This window comes from Xenopus laevis, chromosome 3L (genome assembly GCF_017654675.1).
Source record: "Xenopus laevis strain J_2021 chromosome 3L, Xenopus_laevis_v10.1, whole genome shotgun sequence".
NCBI classification, from domain to species: domain Eukaryota; kingdom Metazoa; phylum Chordata; class Amphibia; order Anura; family Pipidae; genus Xenopus; species Xenopus laevis.
In genome coordinates this window covers 16,968,856-16,990,141 of record NC_054375.1, presented here as the reverse complement: position 1 = coordinate 16,990,141, position 21,286 = coordinate 16,968,856, and the positions used below count along the sequence as shown (strand labels likewise).

Sequence of the window (21,286 nt, the reverse complement as noted above, 5' to 3'; positions counted from 1 at the left end):
TGCCACTGGCCCCGCCCCTAACATCACAACCCCGCCTCACCTGCCTGGTCTCCACCATTTCAAAAGGTGGCAACCCTACTGTCGCCTTTTCTGAAGAGGAGCACAAGCGGAGTTTCGGTATGTTATTTCTTAATAAAGACTTAGTGATTTTAAGGTTTAATTTGTCTTTGTGTTTTTTTTGTTGAATACTAACGGGTATTGAAAATATTTTTAATGTTACTGGTCCTTTAAGCACAATTCTTCTGTATCTAAATAAGTATAATGCTCTGGTACATTCTTATTTTTTACACAAAATATCGCCATTAAATTAGGTAAAAACATCAAGAATATAGGAAGGCAGGTATTTTTTGGGACAGTGACCCACAAACCACACAAAGATCCAAAGGCACAGTCACCCCCAACCCATGACAACACCGAGCACCCCCATAGGAACACCAGAGTTATCACAGTGAACCAAGCCTAAAGCAGAAGTTACTTGCTTTACCCCAGGGATTAAGTTGTAGCTCATATGAAGATCGCAGCCTGTCACTAGCGAAGGATCCATGATTTTGCATTGTTGAATTTACCGCTGAATTATAGCTAATCCTCTACAGCTCGGTCACGTGGTTGGATCACATGATCGTTTTGTAACACATGTGACCGTGACATCACCGGGCCCATTTTCAACTTAGAACTAGCAGTGACCGATTCCTCAGCATCTCTACCTGTGTGGTCTTGCCGGCCCGTTTATTTAATCATCCCGGCCTCGCCGCCTCTCGCACAATGGATCCGAACCGGATTATCCAGGCTCTGAGGGGAACGATCGACCCGAAGATGCGCCTGGCGGCAGAGACTGAACTGAACCAGGTCGGTGAATAAATAGCAATATTGGCGGATGTATTGCCCTGGGGTTGTCGCTCACTTTTACCCCTGCTTCGTACTTGCACGCTTGCTTGGGGAAAGTGCCCAGTCTTAGAGGCCTGCTTTGTCCTTCTCCTGATTTGTATTAGCGTGCTGCCTTATTTTGCCATGAGATTTACTGTTCTAGATTTGTCATTGCCATGGGGCGGGCTACTGTTCTAGATGTGTCATTTAGATTTGACATAGAGGTAAAGTATTGTATTTGACTTTCGGTATAATGATACTGTTTGAGATTTACCATGGGGGTGCTGTTCTAGAGCTGTCTTTAGTCACATAGAGTACTGTTCTAGAGTTGCCATGGGGATTGTCACTGGCATGAGTACTGTTCTAGAAATGGCATGGGGGTGTTGTACATTTCTTTATCTGGCATAGATGGATACTGTTCATGATTTGACATGGGGGTACTGTTCGAGATTTTCCATGGGGTACTGCTCTACAGTTGCCATGAGGATTGTCACTGCCATGGGGGTACTGTTCTAGATTTGACATGGGGGTACGGTTCCAGATTTGACATGGGGGTGCGGTTCCAGATTTGACACGGGGGGTGCGGTTCCAGATTTTACACGGGGTGCGGTTCCAGATTTGACACGGGGGTGCGGTTCCAGATTTGACACGGTGGTGCGGTTCCAGATTTGACACGGGGGTGCGGTTCCAGATTTGACACGGGGTGCGGTTCCAGATTTGACACAGGGGTGCGGTTCCAGATTTGACACAGGGGTGCGGTTCCAGATTTGACACGGCGGTGCGTTTCCAGATTTGACGTGAATGTAACCTTATAGATTATATATGGGGACATAGTTGTAAATTTGATATGGTGATATTGTTCTATATCTGGTATAGATGTGCACTGTTCTAGAGTTGATGTGGGAGCATTGTTCTAGATATGATACTGGTGTGGATTGTTGGAATATATGTGTACCGTTCAAGATCTGGCATCGGGGCTACTGCTCTCGATTTGACATGGGGGCACTGTTCTAGATTTGACATAGATATGTACTCTTCTAGATTTGCTATACGGGTACCATTCTAGATTTGCATTGGGGAGGGTGTAGGGTATCGTTCTGCATTTGTAATATTTTTCTCTACATCTGTTTTGGGCCTTGCAGGGATGGGGCGGTTGTTTTTGCTCTAGGTTTGCCATGGGGGGGGGGGGGTAGCAGGTTGTAGGTTTGTCATTTTAGATTTGGCCTGTTGAGGGGAGTGGGATGTAACTAAATTTAGATTTTGGTGGGGTGGTTATGACTCCCTGGGTATCACTCCTTGTGTGTTCTTGTGACCTGTAGTAATGTAGATCGGATCTATCACTATGATCTTTCCTTGAGCGCCCCCCCCCCAGCCTGGATTTTCTAGGTCCAGCTTAGATCATGATTCTTTAATGCTACTTTAGCAGCAAAGAGAGGAGCAGCTTCATATTAATGTTGGACAGGTAGGTGGCCATATAGTGTGTTTGTGTACAGCACCCAATCACCTCATCACTTCCAGTAGAACTGCACTATACAATGGCTCTCTAGTATTTACTGCCTTTATTCCCACAGTCCTACAAGATCATCAGCTTCGCCCCGACCCTGCTGCAGATCATCGTGTCTGACCAGGTGGAGTTTCCAGTGCGCCAGGCAGGTAAGTCTGCGGGTATATAAATGGCTATGCCTGACAGTTGTGGGATCAACAACTGTCATTCCATGCAAGGGTGCAGTTATTTGCTCAACCAGATGTCCTGTCTCTTTAAAAGCGGCTATTTATCTAAAGAACATGGTGACTCAGTACTGGCCAGATCGGGAGCCGCAGCCCGGGGAAGTAGTTTTTCCATTCAACATTCACGAAAACGACCGCCATCAAATCAGAGAAAATATCGTAGAAGGAATAATCCGCTCTCCAGATTTGGTGAGGTGAGATAGATAGGAAATTTTTTTTTTCACCTTCTAGCAGCTCTGGGGGAGGGGGGCCGTCAACCCTGTAAACTGTTCTAAATTGATACATTTAGTTGACACATTTATATTTGTCCCTGCTGAACAGAATCTCTGGGTTTCATTAAAGGCAGCTGTTAGAGTTGATACAATAGTTGCTAATACAGTACAAAATTGTAACTGTTTAGAGTCTGCACCTGAATTACTGAGCTGCCAGACTCCAACACCAGAGACAGGGACATTCAAATTCAAACTTAGATTTTGTGAAAATGGTAAAACATAAAAAATGAAAAGTAATTGAAAAAAGTTTTTATTTCTGAACAACTGAACTGAAAAAAAGTGTTTGTAAAGTGACCAACCCCTTTAATATGTCCATGGGGCTCGCCATCGTGGATCATGTTCGGTATCTTTTGAGTGTCGGTGGCTCTGCACATGCTTAGTGTTCTCTGTGTATCTTATTGATTCTCAGCATATTTCCATTCCCCCCAGGGCGCAGCTGACTCTCTGCCTCCGAGTTATGATCAAACACGACTTCCCAGGCCGCTGGACCGGAGTAGTGGACAAGATTGGCTTATACCTACAGTCACAGAACACTGCCAGCTGGTTGGGCAGCCTGCTCTGCTTGTATCAGCTTGTGAAGACGTATGAGTAAGTGGGAAATGGTTACCATAGGCCAAGCAAGTGATTGGCTGCTCGCAGCTTAGCTTAAAATCAGCCAATTTTTAACTATGCCATCGTGCTGTCAATACTATATGTGGGTATCCAGCCTGGCATTAAAACCTTGGTGTTTCCTGCAGGTACAAGAAGGCAGATGAACGGGCACCCCTCATTGCTGCCATGCAAATCTTCCTACCTAGACTCCAGCAGCAGATTGTCCAGTTACTCCCAGATCCCTCCCATTACTCTGTGCTCATGCAGAAGCAAATACTTAAGATATTCTATGCACTTATCCAGGTAAGATTGACACTTGTACTCCTCTAGTGCATTTCCCACCATGCTCCGTGGCTACAGTCTTGCTGTACTTTGTCTTTTGCCGTCCTTGGTACGCCCTTCCACTCCAGACTGCAGTTCCCAGCATGCTCAGTGGCTGCATTCTTGCTCTACTGTCTTTTCCTGTCCATTGTACTCTCCTCACTCCAGACTGCAGTTCCCAGCATGCTCAGTGGCTACAGTCTTGCTCTGTCTTTTCCCTTCCATAGTACGCCCTTCCACTCCAATTGGTGAACAACCAAATGATGACACAATGGATGGGGATTTTCAGCGCGATCGCCGACAGGGATGTCCCTCCGGTAAGTCTGACTTTAGATTAAAAGCATCTAGAGTATTGTATAGCGATAGCACAATCCATAGGGAACCTGTGTCCTGTCCAACAGGAGACACTGCAAGTGGATGAAGACGACCGCCCGGAGCTGATCTGGTGGAAGTGCAAGAAGTGGGCTCTTCACGTCATCACCCGTCTATTTGAACGGTATCTCTCACCCTGTCATGTGATGTCTGTGATCCTCTCGCTAGCCAATCCCAATATTCCCTTTGTATTTCATTATACTACATTATTTCAGGAGGGCCCTATTATTAGTCACATAATTACACATACCACCGCGTTCAGACCACTCGGGGTCCCCCTGGGGTACAACTGATTTTATTTTTGTCTGTCTTTGCAGGTACGGGAGCCCCGGCAGTGTCACCAAAGAATATTTTGAATTTTCAGAGTATTTTCTGAAGAACTATGCCGTTGGAGTTTTGCAGGTAATGTATTAAAACAGAAGCCTCCATATACCATATACATAGTTTTACAGATATTTGCAAATGCAATTGCTGTTGGCAGCAGCATTGTATGTTTATATGTTTATGCACTGCTATTTTTGACTCAGCAAACTGATTTGGAGGAGAACTAAAGTTTGTCCCATTGTTTTACATGGTAGAACCAAAGAACATAAAGGGCTATGGTGGGCTTGATGCTGTCTCTTGACATTTCTTATTTTTTAGTTGTTTTACAATGCTACCACTTCCTCAACTTCTGATTGGCCAACCAGTCACCCCAATATTGTCTGTCACTGGGCACTTAGTTCATAATTTACAACAACTATTAGAATGCAGCTATAGGAGTGATTGATGTTAAAGGGGTGGTTCACCTTCCAAACACTATTTCTGGAGAACAATCTGAAAACCACTGAACTGAAAAAAAGACGTTTTTCAATTACTTTCCATTTTTATTTTTTACTATAATTCCAAAGTCTAAGTTTAAATTTAATGTCCGTGTCTCTATGTCCTATGTCAGTCTGGCAGCTCAGTAATTCAGGTGAAGACTCTAAAAACTGTTACAATTTTACATTTAGTTGATACATTTCTCAGCAGCATCTCCCCCCAGAGATGCTTAGAAAGGTGAAAAATTAGATTAACGCTTCAATATTAGATAAAAATGTCACACATAGGAAATAGAAAGTAATTGAAAAAAGTCTTTATTTCTGGTGAACTATCTGAAACCAACTGAACTGAAAAAAGCATTGGAAGGTGAACAACCCCTTTAATTGTAATTTCTTATATCATGGCCTGTGTCTCCTCTTCCCCAGGTTCTGCTGAAAGTGTTGGATCAGCACAGACAGAAACAATACGTGGCACCTCGCGTTCTGCAGCAGACACTCAATTACCTGAACCTGGGAGTGTCACACGCAGTCACCTGGAAGCAGCTGAAGCCACACATAAAGGTAAGTCCAGATTACAGCATTTCCTAGCATGCACATATGGATGGAAGCTGCCATGTCGTTTCCCTTAGATTAGAATATATGCACAGAACAGATATATGCGTGAAAACTTGTGATCATGTCCCTCTTAATTAGGGCATTTCGGAAGAAGTAATTTTCCCTCTGATGTGCTACAAGGACGAGGATGAGGATCTGTGGCAGGACGACCCCTACGAGTATATACGCATGAAGTTCGGTAATATATTTTCGCCAATCTTTCTATATCGGGGCCCACCTCTTCGGGTGGTCATTCTATCAGAGCCAAACATGTTAAAATACTTCTTTACATACATAGTTATTACATGTAATATGTTAGGTTGATAGATATATATAGATATAGATATATATATATATATATATATATATATATATATATACTTCCCCCAAATCCCAGCACTCACGATAAATCTTCTCTGATAGCCTGGGTGCATGCCACGTGAAACTTCATACGATCCTCTCCCAAGGAAGCCGCACTACTCAGGACTTATTGTGAAGTAATACTTTTATTGAACACACTAACGTTTCGGCTGCGACACCAGCCTTTGTCAAAGTAACATACATTAAAACATTTACCCTTAAATACCCAAACTATGGCGCGAACATATCCCCAACCCTCCCTCTCTGACGTAAGCACATGTAATTATCCTGATTTAATATATCCTCAACTAGTGCAAATGCATGCTGTTATAGTTTGCAATTGTATCGAACTCGTCTTCTCAATCATTAAATCAGATCCCCAAATGGTAACAAATATAACAAGTAAGTATCGCTTCACTTGTCACTACAGTAATACCCCGATACAGTGTTGCAATTAAGCCCCGCTGGCTCCCTGACATTATGAGCAGTATCTGTATATAAAGCTGCCAAGTCACATCATCAAATACATATCCGATTCAAATAATAATCATATCAGATTCAAATAATAATATTAAAAGCTTACCGCTCATGTGTCACCACCACCGACGCACACCCGTGATGGCCCATCAATAGTGTCTCCTGCTCCCAATATTTACCACAAAATGAGAGTCGGAACCAAGTGTGATCCACCGTCTATACGATCCCCGTGAAAACAAATAAGATCAGATCGCCCATGTAAGTGACAGAAAGCCCCGTGTTCCATGTGTTAATCCATAGTATTGCGTGTAATACGCCGCGCACAGCAAATGCGTCAGCATAGTATCGCCGTATGATAGGCTAAAGCAATTCATTCATTCCCCGTGAGTGTGTCTCCCGATCTGTGGACACTGGCCGTCTCCTGTCAGTTAGGCGTCCTGTACCACAATCAAATCGTGCATCTGTCAAATATATACAAGTGCTGGGACAATTATCGGATCATGGTGAATCCCATCATACCGTGTCACCATATAACCACATCATGGAAAAAACCTAAAATTACAAAATAGCAGGAAAATCATTTTGGTTAGCAGATACATAAGGTGTATAGCTGTATTTAATCGGTCTCAAGAATCCTAAAATCTTAGATAAAAGATTTAATAAAAACCAAAGATTGTATTGTACTCACCCCCTGAATAGAGAGCCTGAGATACCCTAGCAAAAAGCAGGTAGTGAATTCTCAATCTTGCACTAGTTTATCACAATCAGGTCAGATATTAGTCTTGCATGTCAAAGTAATCCCTCAATCAAATATATCTCTCCCTTTTAATGCAGAACTGTGCTAATCAGGTAGTTCCCACCTAGAGGAGTATATTATGTCCCCGTTAAAACTCTACATAAACCAGCACTATTCCCCACATCCCTAACCCGACCCCTAAAAACATTAACCACATTCCTGTATTCCTATAGTTACCTGACGTGACAAGTAACCCAATTGCCATTATACCTATTTGGTAAAGGAATGAGTTAAAAAAGGACAAATAGCATATAGTCACCCAATATCCATTAATCACTGAATCCTAGATTATCAATTTTCTTTTCAAAGTTAAACTTCAATTGCTTAATCATCACAACGTATTATATGTACACCCCCTAATAGAAAGGTGAATAGGACACCATCTCATTAAGTCCACCCGGGCTGATCGTGTTGAGTCTATGGATCCATCTCAATTCAGCTTGCAATAGTAATTTTTCGCGGTCCCCGCCTCTGATTGGTATCGGAATATGGTCAATAATCATGCACCGAAAGCTTGCCAGGGTATGCTTGTATTTCAGGAAATGAGTTGCCACAGGGGTCTCTGCCTTGCCAGTCTCCAGTGCCTGTCGTATTGAACTTCTGTGGTTGGCCATCCGGTCTCGTAGGTTAGTGATTGTTTTACCTATATAAAATAATCCACAGGGACATTTGATGAAGTAAATCAAAAATTTAGATGTACAGGTAAGTCTATACTTAATCTCTATCTTCTTTCCTGTGTGCGGATGGTGGAAGGAAGGCCCCACTATCATGTGGCTGCAGGTGATGCACGAAGGGCATCTATAACACCCATTCTTTGCTGCAGACAACCACGTCCTAGTTTCTCCACTCTGATAACAATGTACTGGATCCGTTTTTACGAGAAGGTCTCGTAAGTTCCGTCCCCGTCTGTATGAGATCCGCGGTTTACATCTAAAGATAGGGGGTAGTGTTCTATCTCTCTCAAGTACAGACAATGTGTATGTATAGCATCTATCAAAGGTCTGTTGTCTGGAGTAAAAGTAGTTACAAAGGTCAATCTCGTATCGGTCCTCTCACGACCCGCTGAGGGTGCCTTCTCCAGTAGATCATCCTGAGTATGCTCCATTGCTTTATCTTTATATTCAAGCAAATCCTGCCGTTTATAGCCCCTTTGGACAAATCGCTCTATCAGATCATCAAGTTGTTCATCAAGCGTGGTGCGTTCAGTATTATTTCTAACCATCCGGATCATTTGAGAGTACGGAATACTCTGCAGTGTGTGTGGTGGATGGCACGAGGTATATAGTAATATAGTATTGCGATCCGTGGGTTTCCTATAGGTGGTTGTTTGAAAGCTCCCCTCATCCAGTTTCACTGTAAGATCCAAAAAGGAGACCTGCTTTCTGTCAATGGAGGCAGTGAACCTAATGGTCGAGTCTAGCGAGTTTAAATCATGTAGCATTTGATCAAACTGCTGCTTGGTCCCTGTCCATACAAGGAACAGGTCATCGATGAACCGATATAGCCTGTGTATAAACTTGCCATACTGTGGTAGTATCCTCTTCTCCTCATACTTTGCCATATAGAGGTTCGCGAAAGAAGGAGCCACATTTAACCCCATACTTGTACCACTGATCTGCAAAAAGTACGACAGTTCAAACTTAAAGTAATTGCAAGTGAGGCATAATCGTAAAAGATCCACCAGAAAATCGATATGAGGGCGTTTGTTGTCAGGAAATTCACATAGAAACTCACGGACCGTCTGAATGCCTTCCTCGATCGGGATCACAGTATAGAGTGAAGCCACATCCATCGTCACCAGCCAAGACCCCATCGGTAAAGGGACAGCTCCCCGGATTTTCTTCAGGAAATCACCTGTGTCACTGATATAAGAGGAAGTTTGCATAACGACAGGTTGCAAAAAATAATCCACATATCTCGCCAATGGCTGTAATAAGGAGCCTCTCGCACTCACAATGGGGCGGCCAGGGGGTGTTTTATCATCCTTGTGTATTTTAGGGAGAGTGTATATTATTGGACAAATAGGATGTTCACTCCTTAAAAAATTTTTTGTAGTTTCAGTGAGGTAGCCCATAGTGTAGCCCATGTCAATCATATTGTCAATCCGGATCTTAAATTTAACTGTGGGGTCCCCGGAGAGTTGTTGATATACGGACTTATCTCCTAGTTGACGTAAAATCTCCCCCCTGTACTCACTATAATTCTGCACCACCACTGCTCCACCCTTATCAGCAGGTCTTATTACAATATTAGTGTTATTAGATAGAGATTGTATAGCTTCGTATTCAGCTTTCGTTACATTGGGACGTGTCATCCTCCCTGGGATTACCTTATGAGTCTCATCTACCAGGAGACGGGTGAATGCCTCTATGGACTTGGGTGTGTTAGCTGGTTCGAAGTGACTTTTTGCTTTGAAAGTTTCAACCTGCTGACCTGGTACTCGAAAATGTTCTTTCAATTTCAATGATCGCTGAAATCTATAAATGTCAGTCATCATATCCAAAGGTTTACTGTGAAAAGAAGGAATAAATGACAAGCCTTTTGTTAACAATTTGATTTCAGCTTCATTCAGTACCTGAGAGCTTAAGTTGAAGATCACTTTCTCGGTGGTTTCACTCCTCTTGTTGTGGATCTTGTGTTTAATCCCACCCCTTCTTTTGTGCGGCCTTCCCTGTCGACCGCCTGTGGGCCCCGATCTAAAAAAGGGGTGGAGCCAAGAGATGCAGAAGAGGGTGTCTGGGATCCCATTCCCTCACGTCCACTGTTTGGTGGATAGGAACGCCCACCTCTCCCTCTTGGATTCCATCTTCTCCTGTTCACTTCAGGGGTATCCACATCAGAGGAATTAGAGGTATATGCAGAGGAATCAAGGCGAGAAGCATGCCCTGCTGTCTGGAATCTCTGTGTTCTACTTAGTTGGTTCATCTCACCACCAGTCAGCCATCGATAGACCCGTCTATTCTGATAGTCAGCATTGACTGTCACCACCTTCTGCTTCTTAAACTTATGCAGATCCGTAGTATAGCGAGATAGCTGTTGCTGTAATTTCTCCAGCCATTTGGTGTCAGTATCTGAAGATAGACAGGCCAGATGTGCACTTTCAAACGCTGCAAGTTCACTCCGTGTGGAGGTCAGGTTTTCACCCGTCTCCTGGTAGATGAGACTCATAAGGTAATCCCAGGGAGGATGACACGTCCCAATGTAACGAAAGCTGAATACGAAGCTATACAATCTCTATCTAATAACACTAATATTGTAATAAGACCTGCTGATAAGGGTGGAGCAGTGGTGGTGCAGAATTATAGTGAGTACAGGGGGGAGATTTTACGTCAACTAGGAGATAAGTCCGTATATCAACAACTCTCCGGGGACCCCACAGTTAAATTTAAGATCCGGATTGACAATATGATTGACATGGGCTACACTATGGGCTACCTCACTGAAACTACAAAAATTTTTTTAAGGAGTGAACATCCTATTTGTCCAATAATATACACTCTCCCTAAAATACACAAGGATGATAAAACACCCCCTGGCCGCCCCATTGTGAGTGCGAGAGGCTCCTTATTACAGCCATTGGCGAGATATGTGGATTATTTTTTGCAACCTGTCGTTATGCAAACTTCCTCTTATATCAGTGACACAGGTGATTTCCTGAAGAAAATCCGGGGAGCTGTCCCTTTACCGATGGGGTCTTGGCTGGTGACGATGGATGTGGCTTCACTCTATACTGTGATCCCGATCGAGGAAGGCATTCAGACGGTCCGTGAGTTTCTATGTGAATTTCCTGACAACAAACGCCCTCATATCGATTTTCTGGTGGATCTTTTACGATTATGCCTCACTTGCAATTACTTTAAGTTTGAACTGTCGTACTTTTTGCAGATCAGTGGTACAAGTATGGGGTCAAATGTGGCTCCTTCTTTCGCGAACCTCTATATGGCAAAGTATGAGGAGAAGAGGATACTACCACAGTATGGCAAGTTTATACACAGGCTATATCGGTTCATCGATGACCTGTTCCTTGTATGGACAGGGACCAAGCAGCAGTTTGATCAAATGCTACATGATTTAAACTCGCTAGACTCGACCATTAGGTTCACTGCCTCCATTGACAGAAAGCAGGTCTCCTTTTTGGATCTTACAGTGAAACTGGATGAGGGGAGCTTTCAAACAACCACCTATAGGAAACCCACGGATCGCAATACTATATTACTATATACCTCGTGCCATCCACCACACACACTGCAGAGTATTCCGTACTCTCAAATGATCCGGATGGTTAGAAATAATACTGAACGCACCACGCTTGATGAACAACTTGATGATCTGATAGAGCGATTTGTCCAAAGGGGCTATAAACGGCAGGATTTGCTTGAATATAAAGATAAAGCAATGGAGCATACTCAGGATGATCTACTGGAGAAGGCACCCTCAGCGGGTCGTGAGAGGACCGATACGAGATTGACCTTTGTAACTACTTTTACTCCAGACAACAGACCTTTGATAGATGCTATACATACACATTGTCTGTACTTGAGAGAGATAGAACACTACCCCCTATCTTTAGATGTAAACCGCGGATCTCATACAGACGGGGACGGAACTTACGAGACCTTCTCGTAAAAACGGATCCAGTACATTGTTATCAGAGTGGAGAAACTAGGACGTGGTTGTCTGCAGCAAAGAATGGGTGTTATAGATGCCCTTCGTGCATCACCTGCAGCCACATGATAGTGGGGCCTTCCTTCCACCATCCGCACACAGGAAAGAAGATAGAGATTAAGTATAGACTTACCTGTACATCTAAATTTTTGATTTACTTCATCAAATGTCCCTGTGGATTATTTTATATAGGTAAAACAATCACTAACCTACGAGACCGGATGGCCAACCACAGAAGTTCAATACGACAGGCACTGGAGACTGGCAAGGCAGAGACCCCTGTGGCAACTCATTTCCTGAAATACAAGCATACCCTGGCAAGCTTTCGGTGCATGATTATTGACCATATTCCGATACCAATCAGAGGCGGGGACCGCGAAAAATTACTATTGCAAGCTGAATTGAGATGGATCCATAGACTCAACACGATCAGCCCGGGTGGACTTAATGAGATGGTGTCCTATTCACCTTTCTATTAGGGGGTGTACATATAATACGTTGTGATGATTAAGCAATTGAAGTTTAACTTTGAAAAGAAAATTGATAATCTAGGATTCAGTGATTAATGGATATTGGGTGACTATATGCTATTTGTCCTTTTTAACTCATTCCTTTACCAAATAGGTATAATGGCAATTGGGTTACTTGTCACGTCAGGTAACTATAGGAATACAGGAATGTGGTTAATGTTTTTAGGGGTCGGGTTAGGGATGTGGGGAATAGTGCTGGTTTATGTAGAGTTTTAACGGGGACATAATATACTCCTCTAGGTGGGAACTACCTGATTAGCACAGTTCTGCATTAAAAGGGAGAGATATATTTGATTGAGGGATTACTTTGACATGCAAGACTAATATCTGACCTGATTGTGATAAACTAGTGCAAGATTGAGAATTCACTACCTGCTTTTTGCTAGGTTATCTCAGGCTCTCTATTCAGGGGGTGAGTACAATACGATCTTTGGTTTTTATTAAATCTTTTATCTAAGATTTTAGGATTCTTGAGACCGATTAAATACAGCTATACACCTTATGTATCTGCTAACCAAAATGATTTCCTGCTATTTTGTAATTTTAGGTTTTTTCCATGATGTGGTTATATGGTGACACGGTATGATGGGATTCACCATGATCCGATAATTGTCCCAGCACTTGTATATATTTGACAGATGCACGATTTGATTGTGGTACAGGACGCCTAACTGACAGGAGACGGCCAGTGTCCACAGATCGGGAGACACACTCACGGGGGAATGAATGAATTGCTTTAGCCTATCATACGGCGATACTATGCTGACGCATTTGCTGTGCGCGGCGTATTACACGCAATACTATGGATTAACACATGGAACACGGGGCTTTCTGTCACTTACATGGGCGATCTGATCTTATTTGTTTTCACGGGGATCGTATAGACGGTGGATCACACTTGGTTCCGACTCTCATTTTGTGGTAAATATTGGGAGCAGGAGACACTATTGATGGGCCATCACGGGTGTGCGTCGGTGGTGGTGACACATGAGCGGTAAGCTTTTAATATTATTATTTGAATCTGATATGATTATTATTTGAATCGGATATGTATTTGATGATGTGACTTGGCAGCTTTATATACAGATACTGCTCATAATGTCAGGGAGCCAGCGGGGCTTAATTGCAACACTGTATCGGGGTATTACTGTAGTGACAAGTGAAGCGATACTTACTTGTTATATTTGTTACCATTTGGGGATCTGATTTAATGATTGAGAAGACGAGTTCGATACAATTGCAAACTATAACAGCATGCATTTGCACTAGTTGAGGATATATTAAATCAGGATAATTACATGTGCTTACGTCAGAGAGGGAGGGTTGGGGATATGTTCGCGCCATAGTTTGGGTATTTAAGGGTAAATGTTTTAATGTATGTTACTTTGACAAAGGCTGGTGTCGCAGCCGAAACGTTAGTGTGTTCAATAAAAGTATTACTTCACAATAAGTCCTGAGTAGTGCGGCTTCCTTGGGAGAGGATTATATATATATATATAATCCTCTCCCAAGGAAGCCGCACTACTCAGGACTTATTGTGAAGTAATACTTTTATTGAACACACTAACGTTTCGGCTGCGACACCAGCCTTTGTCAAAGTAACATACATTAAAACATTTACCCTTAAATACCCAAACTATGGCGCGAACATATCCCCAACCCTCCCTCTCTGACGTAAGCACATGTAATTATCCTGATTTAATATATCCTCAACTAGTGCAAATGCATGCTGTTATAGTTTGCAATTGTATCGAACTCGTCTTCTCAATCATTAAATCAGATCCCCAAATGGTAACAAATATAACAATATATATATATATATATATATATATATATATAAAAGGTACCTAATTTTACCTCCAAAAACTGGGAAAGCTTATTGACTTGAGTATAAGACTAGGGTGAGAAATGCAGCAGCTTCTGGCAAGTTTCAATCAAAAAATTGTGGGTTTCTGCTCCCATTGGAGGTGCCGGCGTCTCATTTTTGGATGCCGGCGAATATTCTTGGAGACTATTCTTGGACGCCGGCGACTATTCTTGGATGCCGGCGACCGTTTTTGCGCTTGAACCGAGTATAAGCCGAGGTAGAGTTTTTCAGCATATTTTGGGGGCTGAAAAACTCGGCTTATACTCGAGTATATACGGTATATCTATATATATTTCCCCGAACTCCCAGCACTCACGATAAATGCATTCACGTCGCCTGGGTGCATACAATCCTCCCCAGAAGAAGCCGCACTGCTCAGGACTTATCAAGAAATATAGATGTTTATTGAAAAACTAACGTTTCGGCTGCAACATCAGCCTTTGTCAAAGTTACACAAGTTTAAAAATGTTACCCTTAAATACCCATGTTATGGCGCGAAAATACCACAAACCCTCCCCCTATGACGTGTTCCCATGTAATTATACTAATTAGATACATCCCCCAATAATACAAATCAATAATACTATAGCATAGAGTGGTAGCATGCTTATCAGTTCAGTCATTCAATTCGATCCCTGAATGGTAACAAATGTGTCAGATAAGAATCACATCAATTGACTCCAGTGTTGCAAAAAGGCCAGAGGGACTCCCAGTTGCTATGAACAGTGTCTGCAGTTGTTCTTCATATAAACCAGCAAAAAGGCAGTAAAATACACATCAAAATGAAGTAATAATAATACAGGCTTACCGCTTCCGTGCAGCCGCCACCATCACGCACCCGTATCTACATATCCCCAATCCAAGTGACACCGTGCTCCCACTGCTCACCGCAAGTAAGTGCATAGACTTTCAGTGCGATCCACCCTCTGTGTGATCGCTGTAAAATCCAAGGCGCAATCCGATCGCCCCCTCATGTGACAGCCCCAGGTTACCATACCCCGTGCTTCATGTGTCAATCCATTCTGTGCAGTGAAATTCAGCGCACACCATTAGTGCGCCAACCCGATGCTGGAGAGTAATTGGTTATAACAGTTCATTCGTTCATCCCCAACGTGTACAGACTTTAACTCCTTCATGTGCAGGAACCTAAAATATAATGATGCAAATCATGTCAGTGCACTTCTCACACTAATATAAAAAATTATTACAATAATATTTGAAATATTCAAAATATGAGTGTCACCAATTAACCACTCTATGCTATAGTATTATTGATTTGTATTATTGGGGGATGTATCTAATTAGAATAATTACATGGGAACACGTCATGGGGGAGGGTTTGTGGTATTTTCGCGCCATAACATGGGTATTTAAGGGTAACATTTTTAAACTAGTGTAACTTTGACAAAGGCTGATGTTGCAGCTGAAACGTTAGTTTTTCAATAAACATCTATATTTCTTGATAAGTCCTGAGCAGTGCGGCTTCTTCTGGGGAGGATTTTATATAGATAGATAGATAGATGGATGCTTGGGTGTCCGCACTCTGTCTTTGTTGCAGGCGAGGTGCACAATCAATTGGAATGATACAATTGATGCATGGATCAGCACACTCTAGTAAAGTGTTTTTATTTGTAACACAGCATTGTCCAACGTCAAACGACCTTTATCCTTGACTCCAAGATGACAATCGGACTAGTCCCTGGATCAACTTGTACTATGAGCTATCTTCCATAACCCTGTATTCCCTTATTGAGTATTTTATTTGAAGTAGGAGCTGCCTATAGCTGCAAATATTTGTGCAGTTTCCTGTGTAGATTCCAAGCAAACATTGCCCCCTAGTGGCCACATATACTATATACATATAGTTGAATGCTTGTAACAACTTACCTAGACTTTATGTACTTGTGGTTGTGTGATTCAGATGTTTTTGAAGACTATGTGTCCCCAGCGACAGCAGCGCAGAATCTTCTGTACACTGCTTCCAAAAAGAGGAAAGAGGTGAGTCAGCAGCTGAACCGTGGGGTAGGGCTGCTTATTCACAGCCGGATGGTAACGGTCTCTTTCTGCCTTAGGTCTTGCCGAAGATGATGACTTTCTGTTACCAGATTCTCACCGGCACCTCAGTAGATCCAAGGAAGATGGACGGAGCGCTGCACGTGGTGGGGTCCCTGGCAGAGATATTATTGAAGGTAAGTTGGTAGTATCTGTGTCTCTCAGGGTACACATGCAGCATAGAATCATTCTCAATTGGCCGGTTCATAATATGTTCTAGAATGTCCTCTTCCTAGCAACTTTGCAATTGGTCTTCATTATTTTTTTTTTTCTATTGTTTGAATTTTCTCTTCTACATCTTTCCAGCTTTCAAATGATTCCTTGTATTCTATTCTTTCAAATGCTCTTCCCTTTTTTTTTTTTTTTTTTTGAGAGAGAGAGATAACAACACCAACAATGTACAATAAAGCCCCTTGATACATTTCTGCAGTCAGTTATTAGGAAAGCTAGAGAAGAGAGGACATTGCGGACATGAAGCTACCATTAGGGGGAACTTGCAGTGACTCTGCATTGAGTCCCCAGGGAAGCCATTGTTCCTCTTGTTCATAATATTTTGGGTGTGAGTAAAATTTTCCTTTTCTAATGACATCCTGTTGTGTAGGGAATGTCAATCTTTTCAGAGTGGCAGCACCAAGCACTTGCTGTCACTTTGTGGATTGCTGACTGTCAAGATTGGGAATGTTCAAGAAGGTCTACTTGCAGAATTTTGTGTGACAATTCTTTATACAAGAGTGAGATTAAACCTTTCGGTTAATTTTTAGTACGTTCTAGAATGTCCTAATCCTGGCAAATTTTCAATTCGTTATACAGGTATGGGATCTGATATCCAGAAACACATTTTCTAGAAAGCTCAGAATTACGGAAACGCTGTCTCCCATAGACTCTGTTTTATCCAAATAATCCAAATGATTAAAAATGATTTCCTTTTTATCTGTAATAATAAAACAGTAGCTTGTACTTGATCCCAACTAAAATATAATTAATCTTTATTGGAAGCAAAACCAGCCTATTGGGTTTATTTAATGTTTAAATGATTTTCTAGTAGACTTAAGGTATGAAGATGCAAATTACGGAAATAACCGTTATCCAGAAAACCCCATGTCCTGAGCATCCTGGATAACAGGTCTGATACTTTTATATAGTTTTTGAGTTAGTTGCCCTCCTCTTCTACCTCTTTCCAGCTGTCATATGGGAGTCAGTGACCCCTGCAGCCTCTGAGAGGCTTCATCCCTCTCCTATTCATATTCTAGTCTTATTCACATAAATGCCTGGTAGCTAGGGAAAATAAGACCCAAGCAACCAGATAGTGGCTCCCCAGTATGGTGTTTTTGCAGCTGAACAAAAACCTAAATAACTGAAAAACCATAAAAAGTGAGGACCATTAGTTCTCAGAATATCACTGTCTCTATTATACTTAAAGATGAACCACCCCTTTAAAGGGATTATTCACCTTCAATTTAAGTTTTAGTATGTTATAGAATGGCTAATCAACTTTTCAAATGACCTTTGGTTTTTTTCCCCTTTTTTATTGGCCTTCTTCTGATTCTTTCCAGCTTTCAAATGGGGGTCACTGACCCCATCTAAAAACAAATGCTCTGTAAGGCTACAAATGAATTGTTATTGCTACATTTTATTACTCCTCTTTCTATTCAGACCTCTCCTATTCATATTCCAGTCTCTCATTCAAATCAATTCATGGTTGCTAGGGTAATTTGGGCCCTAGCAACCAGATTGCCGGCGAGCTTCTAAATATAATGTCTAATCAGTAAATATCTAAAATAATGTGAGTTTTGCAAATTGTGATTCCTAGTGAACGCCTCAAATGGTGGTTGTGTAGAGGGGCTGGATGTCTTTTAGTGATACAAGATTTTAGAGAGAGGATTTTTCTTCTTTTTATAACATTATATATAGGCTTCAGTAACTTATAGGGGGGAAACTACAGGAATGGATGCAATGCTTTGTCTTTTTATTTCCGCCAAAATACATGGGCACACAGTTGCATTGGTTAGTAAATAGCACTGTTACATATACGTTGTGCCCAACCCTGTCCGAGGTCGATAATGAAATTCAATGGTCAAACCCACCAAGCTTCTTTAGATGACATTAGCAGCAGGACGCGTAACCCATGGGCCCCAAAGATTCCGGACCAGCACACATATCACTGACAGGTAGCTCTGTACTTAATCCCTCGTTAATGGTAGGTGTAATGCCTGCTGCCTTTGCAACTTAGTAGGGGGCATCAGTGCAACAGCTTAAGGGGTGGTTCACCTTTAAGTTCACTTTTAATATCTTATTGAATGGCTAATTCTAAGCAGCTTGGCCTTCATTTTTTTATATAGTTTATATATGATTTGCCTTCTTCTGACTGTTTCCAGCCTTTCAAATTGGGTCACTGACTCCATCTAAAAACAAAAGCTCTGTAAGACTACAAATGTAATGTTATTGCAACTTTTTATTAATCTTCTTTTTATTATGTCCCTCTCCTATTCATATTCCAGTCTCTTATTCAAATCAATGCATGGTTGCTAGGGTGATTTGGATCCTAGCAACCAGATTGCTGAAACTGTAAACTGAAGGGCTGCTGAATAAAAAGTGAAATAACTCAAAAACCACAAATAATAAAAATTGAAAACCAACTGCAAATTTTCTCCGAATATCACTCTCTACATCATACTCTAAAGGGAATAACCCCTTTAATAGATGATTTTAAGTTGTGTGCAACTTTTGCACCCAGTGCTGTGCCGATAGTCTATTGAGTTAACTGAGTTAACTGGATTGCCTATAATTTACATGATCAGTGAAGGGTGATTGGCTGCCTTGCCACACAGAAAATACTTGGGGGGGGGGGGGCTGTATGCAAGATGACTGTGTTATCTGACCAGTTACCCCAGACCAATAAATGTGCCCCCTTTTGTACAAAATGTTCCGTGCAAGTGACATAAAGTTATAAAGCCTCTGTACAGCTTAGCTTGATACTTTGACTAATCCTTTTGTATCTGTTTGGCAGAAATCAGTGTACAAGGATCAGATGGAGGTTTTTGTTCAGAATCACGTCTTTCCACTCTTTATGTCGGAGCTGGGGTATCTCCGTGCCAGGGTAAGTCTCTATTGAACCCGGTCATTGAGAACCAGGGAGAGAGAACCTGAGATTTGATTGTTAATCTGTTCTGGTTTTTTTCCAGTCCTGCTGGGTCCTCCATTCATTCAGCACCTTAAAGTTCCACAATGAAATGAACTTGCGGAACGGAGTTGAACTGGCTAAGAAGAGTCTTATCGAGGACAAGGAGCTGCCGGTGAAAGTGGAGGCGGCCATTGCTCTGCAGTCACTGATCAGCAATCAAAGTGCCGGTAAGTGGGAAAAGATCCCTTGTTAAAAGAAATAACCATTTGGGCTTGTGCCATTATTTTCACATTTTCCAAATATTCCCTAAAATCAACGACAGCTAAAGAATACATGAGGCCGTACATTCGTCCCGTCATGCAGGAGCTACTTCATATAGTGCGAGAGACGGAGAACGACGACCTCACCAACGTTATTCAGAAGATGATCTGTGAATACAGCCAGGAGGTGGCGCCCATTGCTGTGGACATGACGAGACATCTAGTAAGTATTTCTCTCTGTTAAAGGGGTTGTGTGCCTTTAAATTAACTGTTATGATGTAGCATGACATTCTGAGATAATATGCTATTGGCTTTCATTTTTTATTTGTGGTTTTTGAGCTATTTATCTTTTTATTCAGCAGCTCTTCGTTTTGCAGTTTCACCAATCTGGTTGCTAGGGTCCAAATTACCCTAGCAAGCATGTGCTAATTTGAATAAGAGAATGGAATATGAATAGTAGAGGGGCTGAATAGAAAGATAAGTACTAAATAGGAAACAATAACAATAAGAGGCACATTTATTAAAGGTCAAAGTTTTTTTTAAAACTATATTAAATTTGAATATACCAGAAATTTGACTGGTGGTTATTTATAAAAAAAAAAATATCTAAAACTCGGACGAATATCCCCTACCCCGAAAACTCGAATCCAATTCAATTAAACTTGATTCGATTTTTTTTTCTTCAAATAATACTCGGTCAGGAAGACTACTAACATGTCCAAATTGGTCCCTGGTTGTCTCCCATTGACTTATACATGAACTCGGCAGGTTTTGGTGGCGAATAGTTGACGTTAACGTTAAAAGTTAACTTTAAAGGTGAACCTGCAACTCTACAAGAACATTTTAGCCATTAACTTTAAGCCTAAAGTGTGTTTAACACTTCTCTGTTGTGTTTTTTTTCAATATAGGCCGAAATATTTGTCAAGGTCCTGCAGAGTGACGAGTACGATGAAGTGGAGGACAAGACAGTGATGGCTATGGGAATCCTGCACACCATTGATATTGTACTGACTGTTGTGGAGGATCACAAGGAGGTAAATGAGCTGGATCTCACTCTGACTGTCCTTTTATTATTGTAATAATACTTATTGTTGGGTTTCATGTGTTTTTTTTCCTCCAGATAAAACAGCAGTTGGAGGGGATATGCCTGCAGATCATTGGACTTGTGCTGCAGAAGCATATCATAGGTAATGCTGGTGATTATATGGAAGTGTGTCTGTATCACTTTAAAAACTACTTAGCCCAGCCCCTGTTACTTACCAGTGCCTCACTTGCTATAACAGATGTTACGGGGGTTCAGGGGGCAGACCAGCCTGCCTTATTTTATAGAAGTATTTTTGCACATCATCAAGCAGCCGCCCAAATCATTGGGGCCAGCAGAAGCGGAAAGCCCAGGCACCATTTAGCTGAACTTGAAACCATTCATTTTCCCTGCAGAGTTCTACGAGGAGATCCTTTCTCTGTCCTACAGCCTGACCAACCAGACCATCTCCCCTCAGATGTGGCAGTTACTTGGGATCCTGTTTGAAGTCTTTCAGAGGGACTGCTATGAGTATTTTACAGGTCTGTGATCTCGTTTGTATGCACTCAAAAGTTCTGGCCACTAAAGGGTGCTT

General features: G+C 41.9%; 1 protein-coding gene across 1 annotated transcript in view; it reads left to right on the top strand.

Moving 5' to 3' along the window:
* Positions 1-630: 630 nt before the first annotated feature.
* The window catches only part of LOC108710748 (importin-8-like), a 45,078-nt gene continuing 24,422 nt past the window's right edge, over positions 631-21,286 (top strand). The window contains exons 1-18 of the mRNA XM_018251908.2: positions 631-846; positions 2,436-2,517; positions 2,630-2,786; positions 3,294-3,452; positions 3,602-3,758; positions 4,004-4,093; positions 4,178-4,272; positions 4,466-4,550; positions 5,375-5,509; positions 5,642-5,741; positions 16,159-16,235; positions 16,310-16,426; positions 19,297-19,386; positions 19,472-19,637; positions 19,733-19,893; positions 20,579-20,704; positions 20,791-20,857; positions 21,108-21,233. Coding sequence (XP_018107397.1) covers positions 763-846; positions 2,436-2,517; positions 2,630-2,786; positions 3,294-3,452; positions 3,602-3,758; positions 4,004-4,093; positions 4,178-4,272; positions 4,466-4,550; positions 5,375-5,509; positions 5,642-5,741; positions 16,159-16,235; positions 16,310-16,426; positions 19,297-19,386; positions 19,472-19,637; positions 19,733-19,893; positions 20,579-20,704; positions 20,791-20,857; positions 21,108-21,233 — 2,074 coding nt within the window. The 5' untranslated portion in view covers positions 631-762. The remainder of the gene's footprint in view (positions 847-2,435; positions 2,518-2,629; positions 2,787-3,293; positions 3,453-3,601; positions 3,759-4,003; positions 4,094-4,177; positions 4,273-4,465; positions 4,551-5,374; positions 5,510-5,641; positions 5,742-16,158; positions 16,236-16,309; positions 16,427-19,296; positions 19,387-19,471; positions 19,638-19,732; positions 19,894-20,578; positions 20,705-20,790; positions 20,858-21,107; positions 21,234-21,286) is intronic.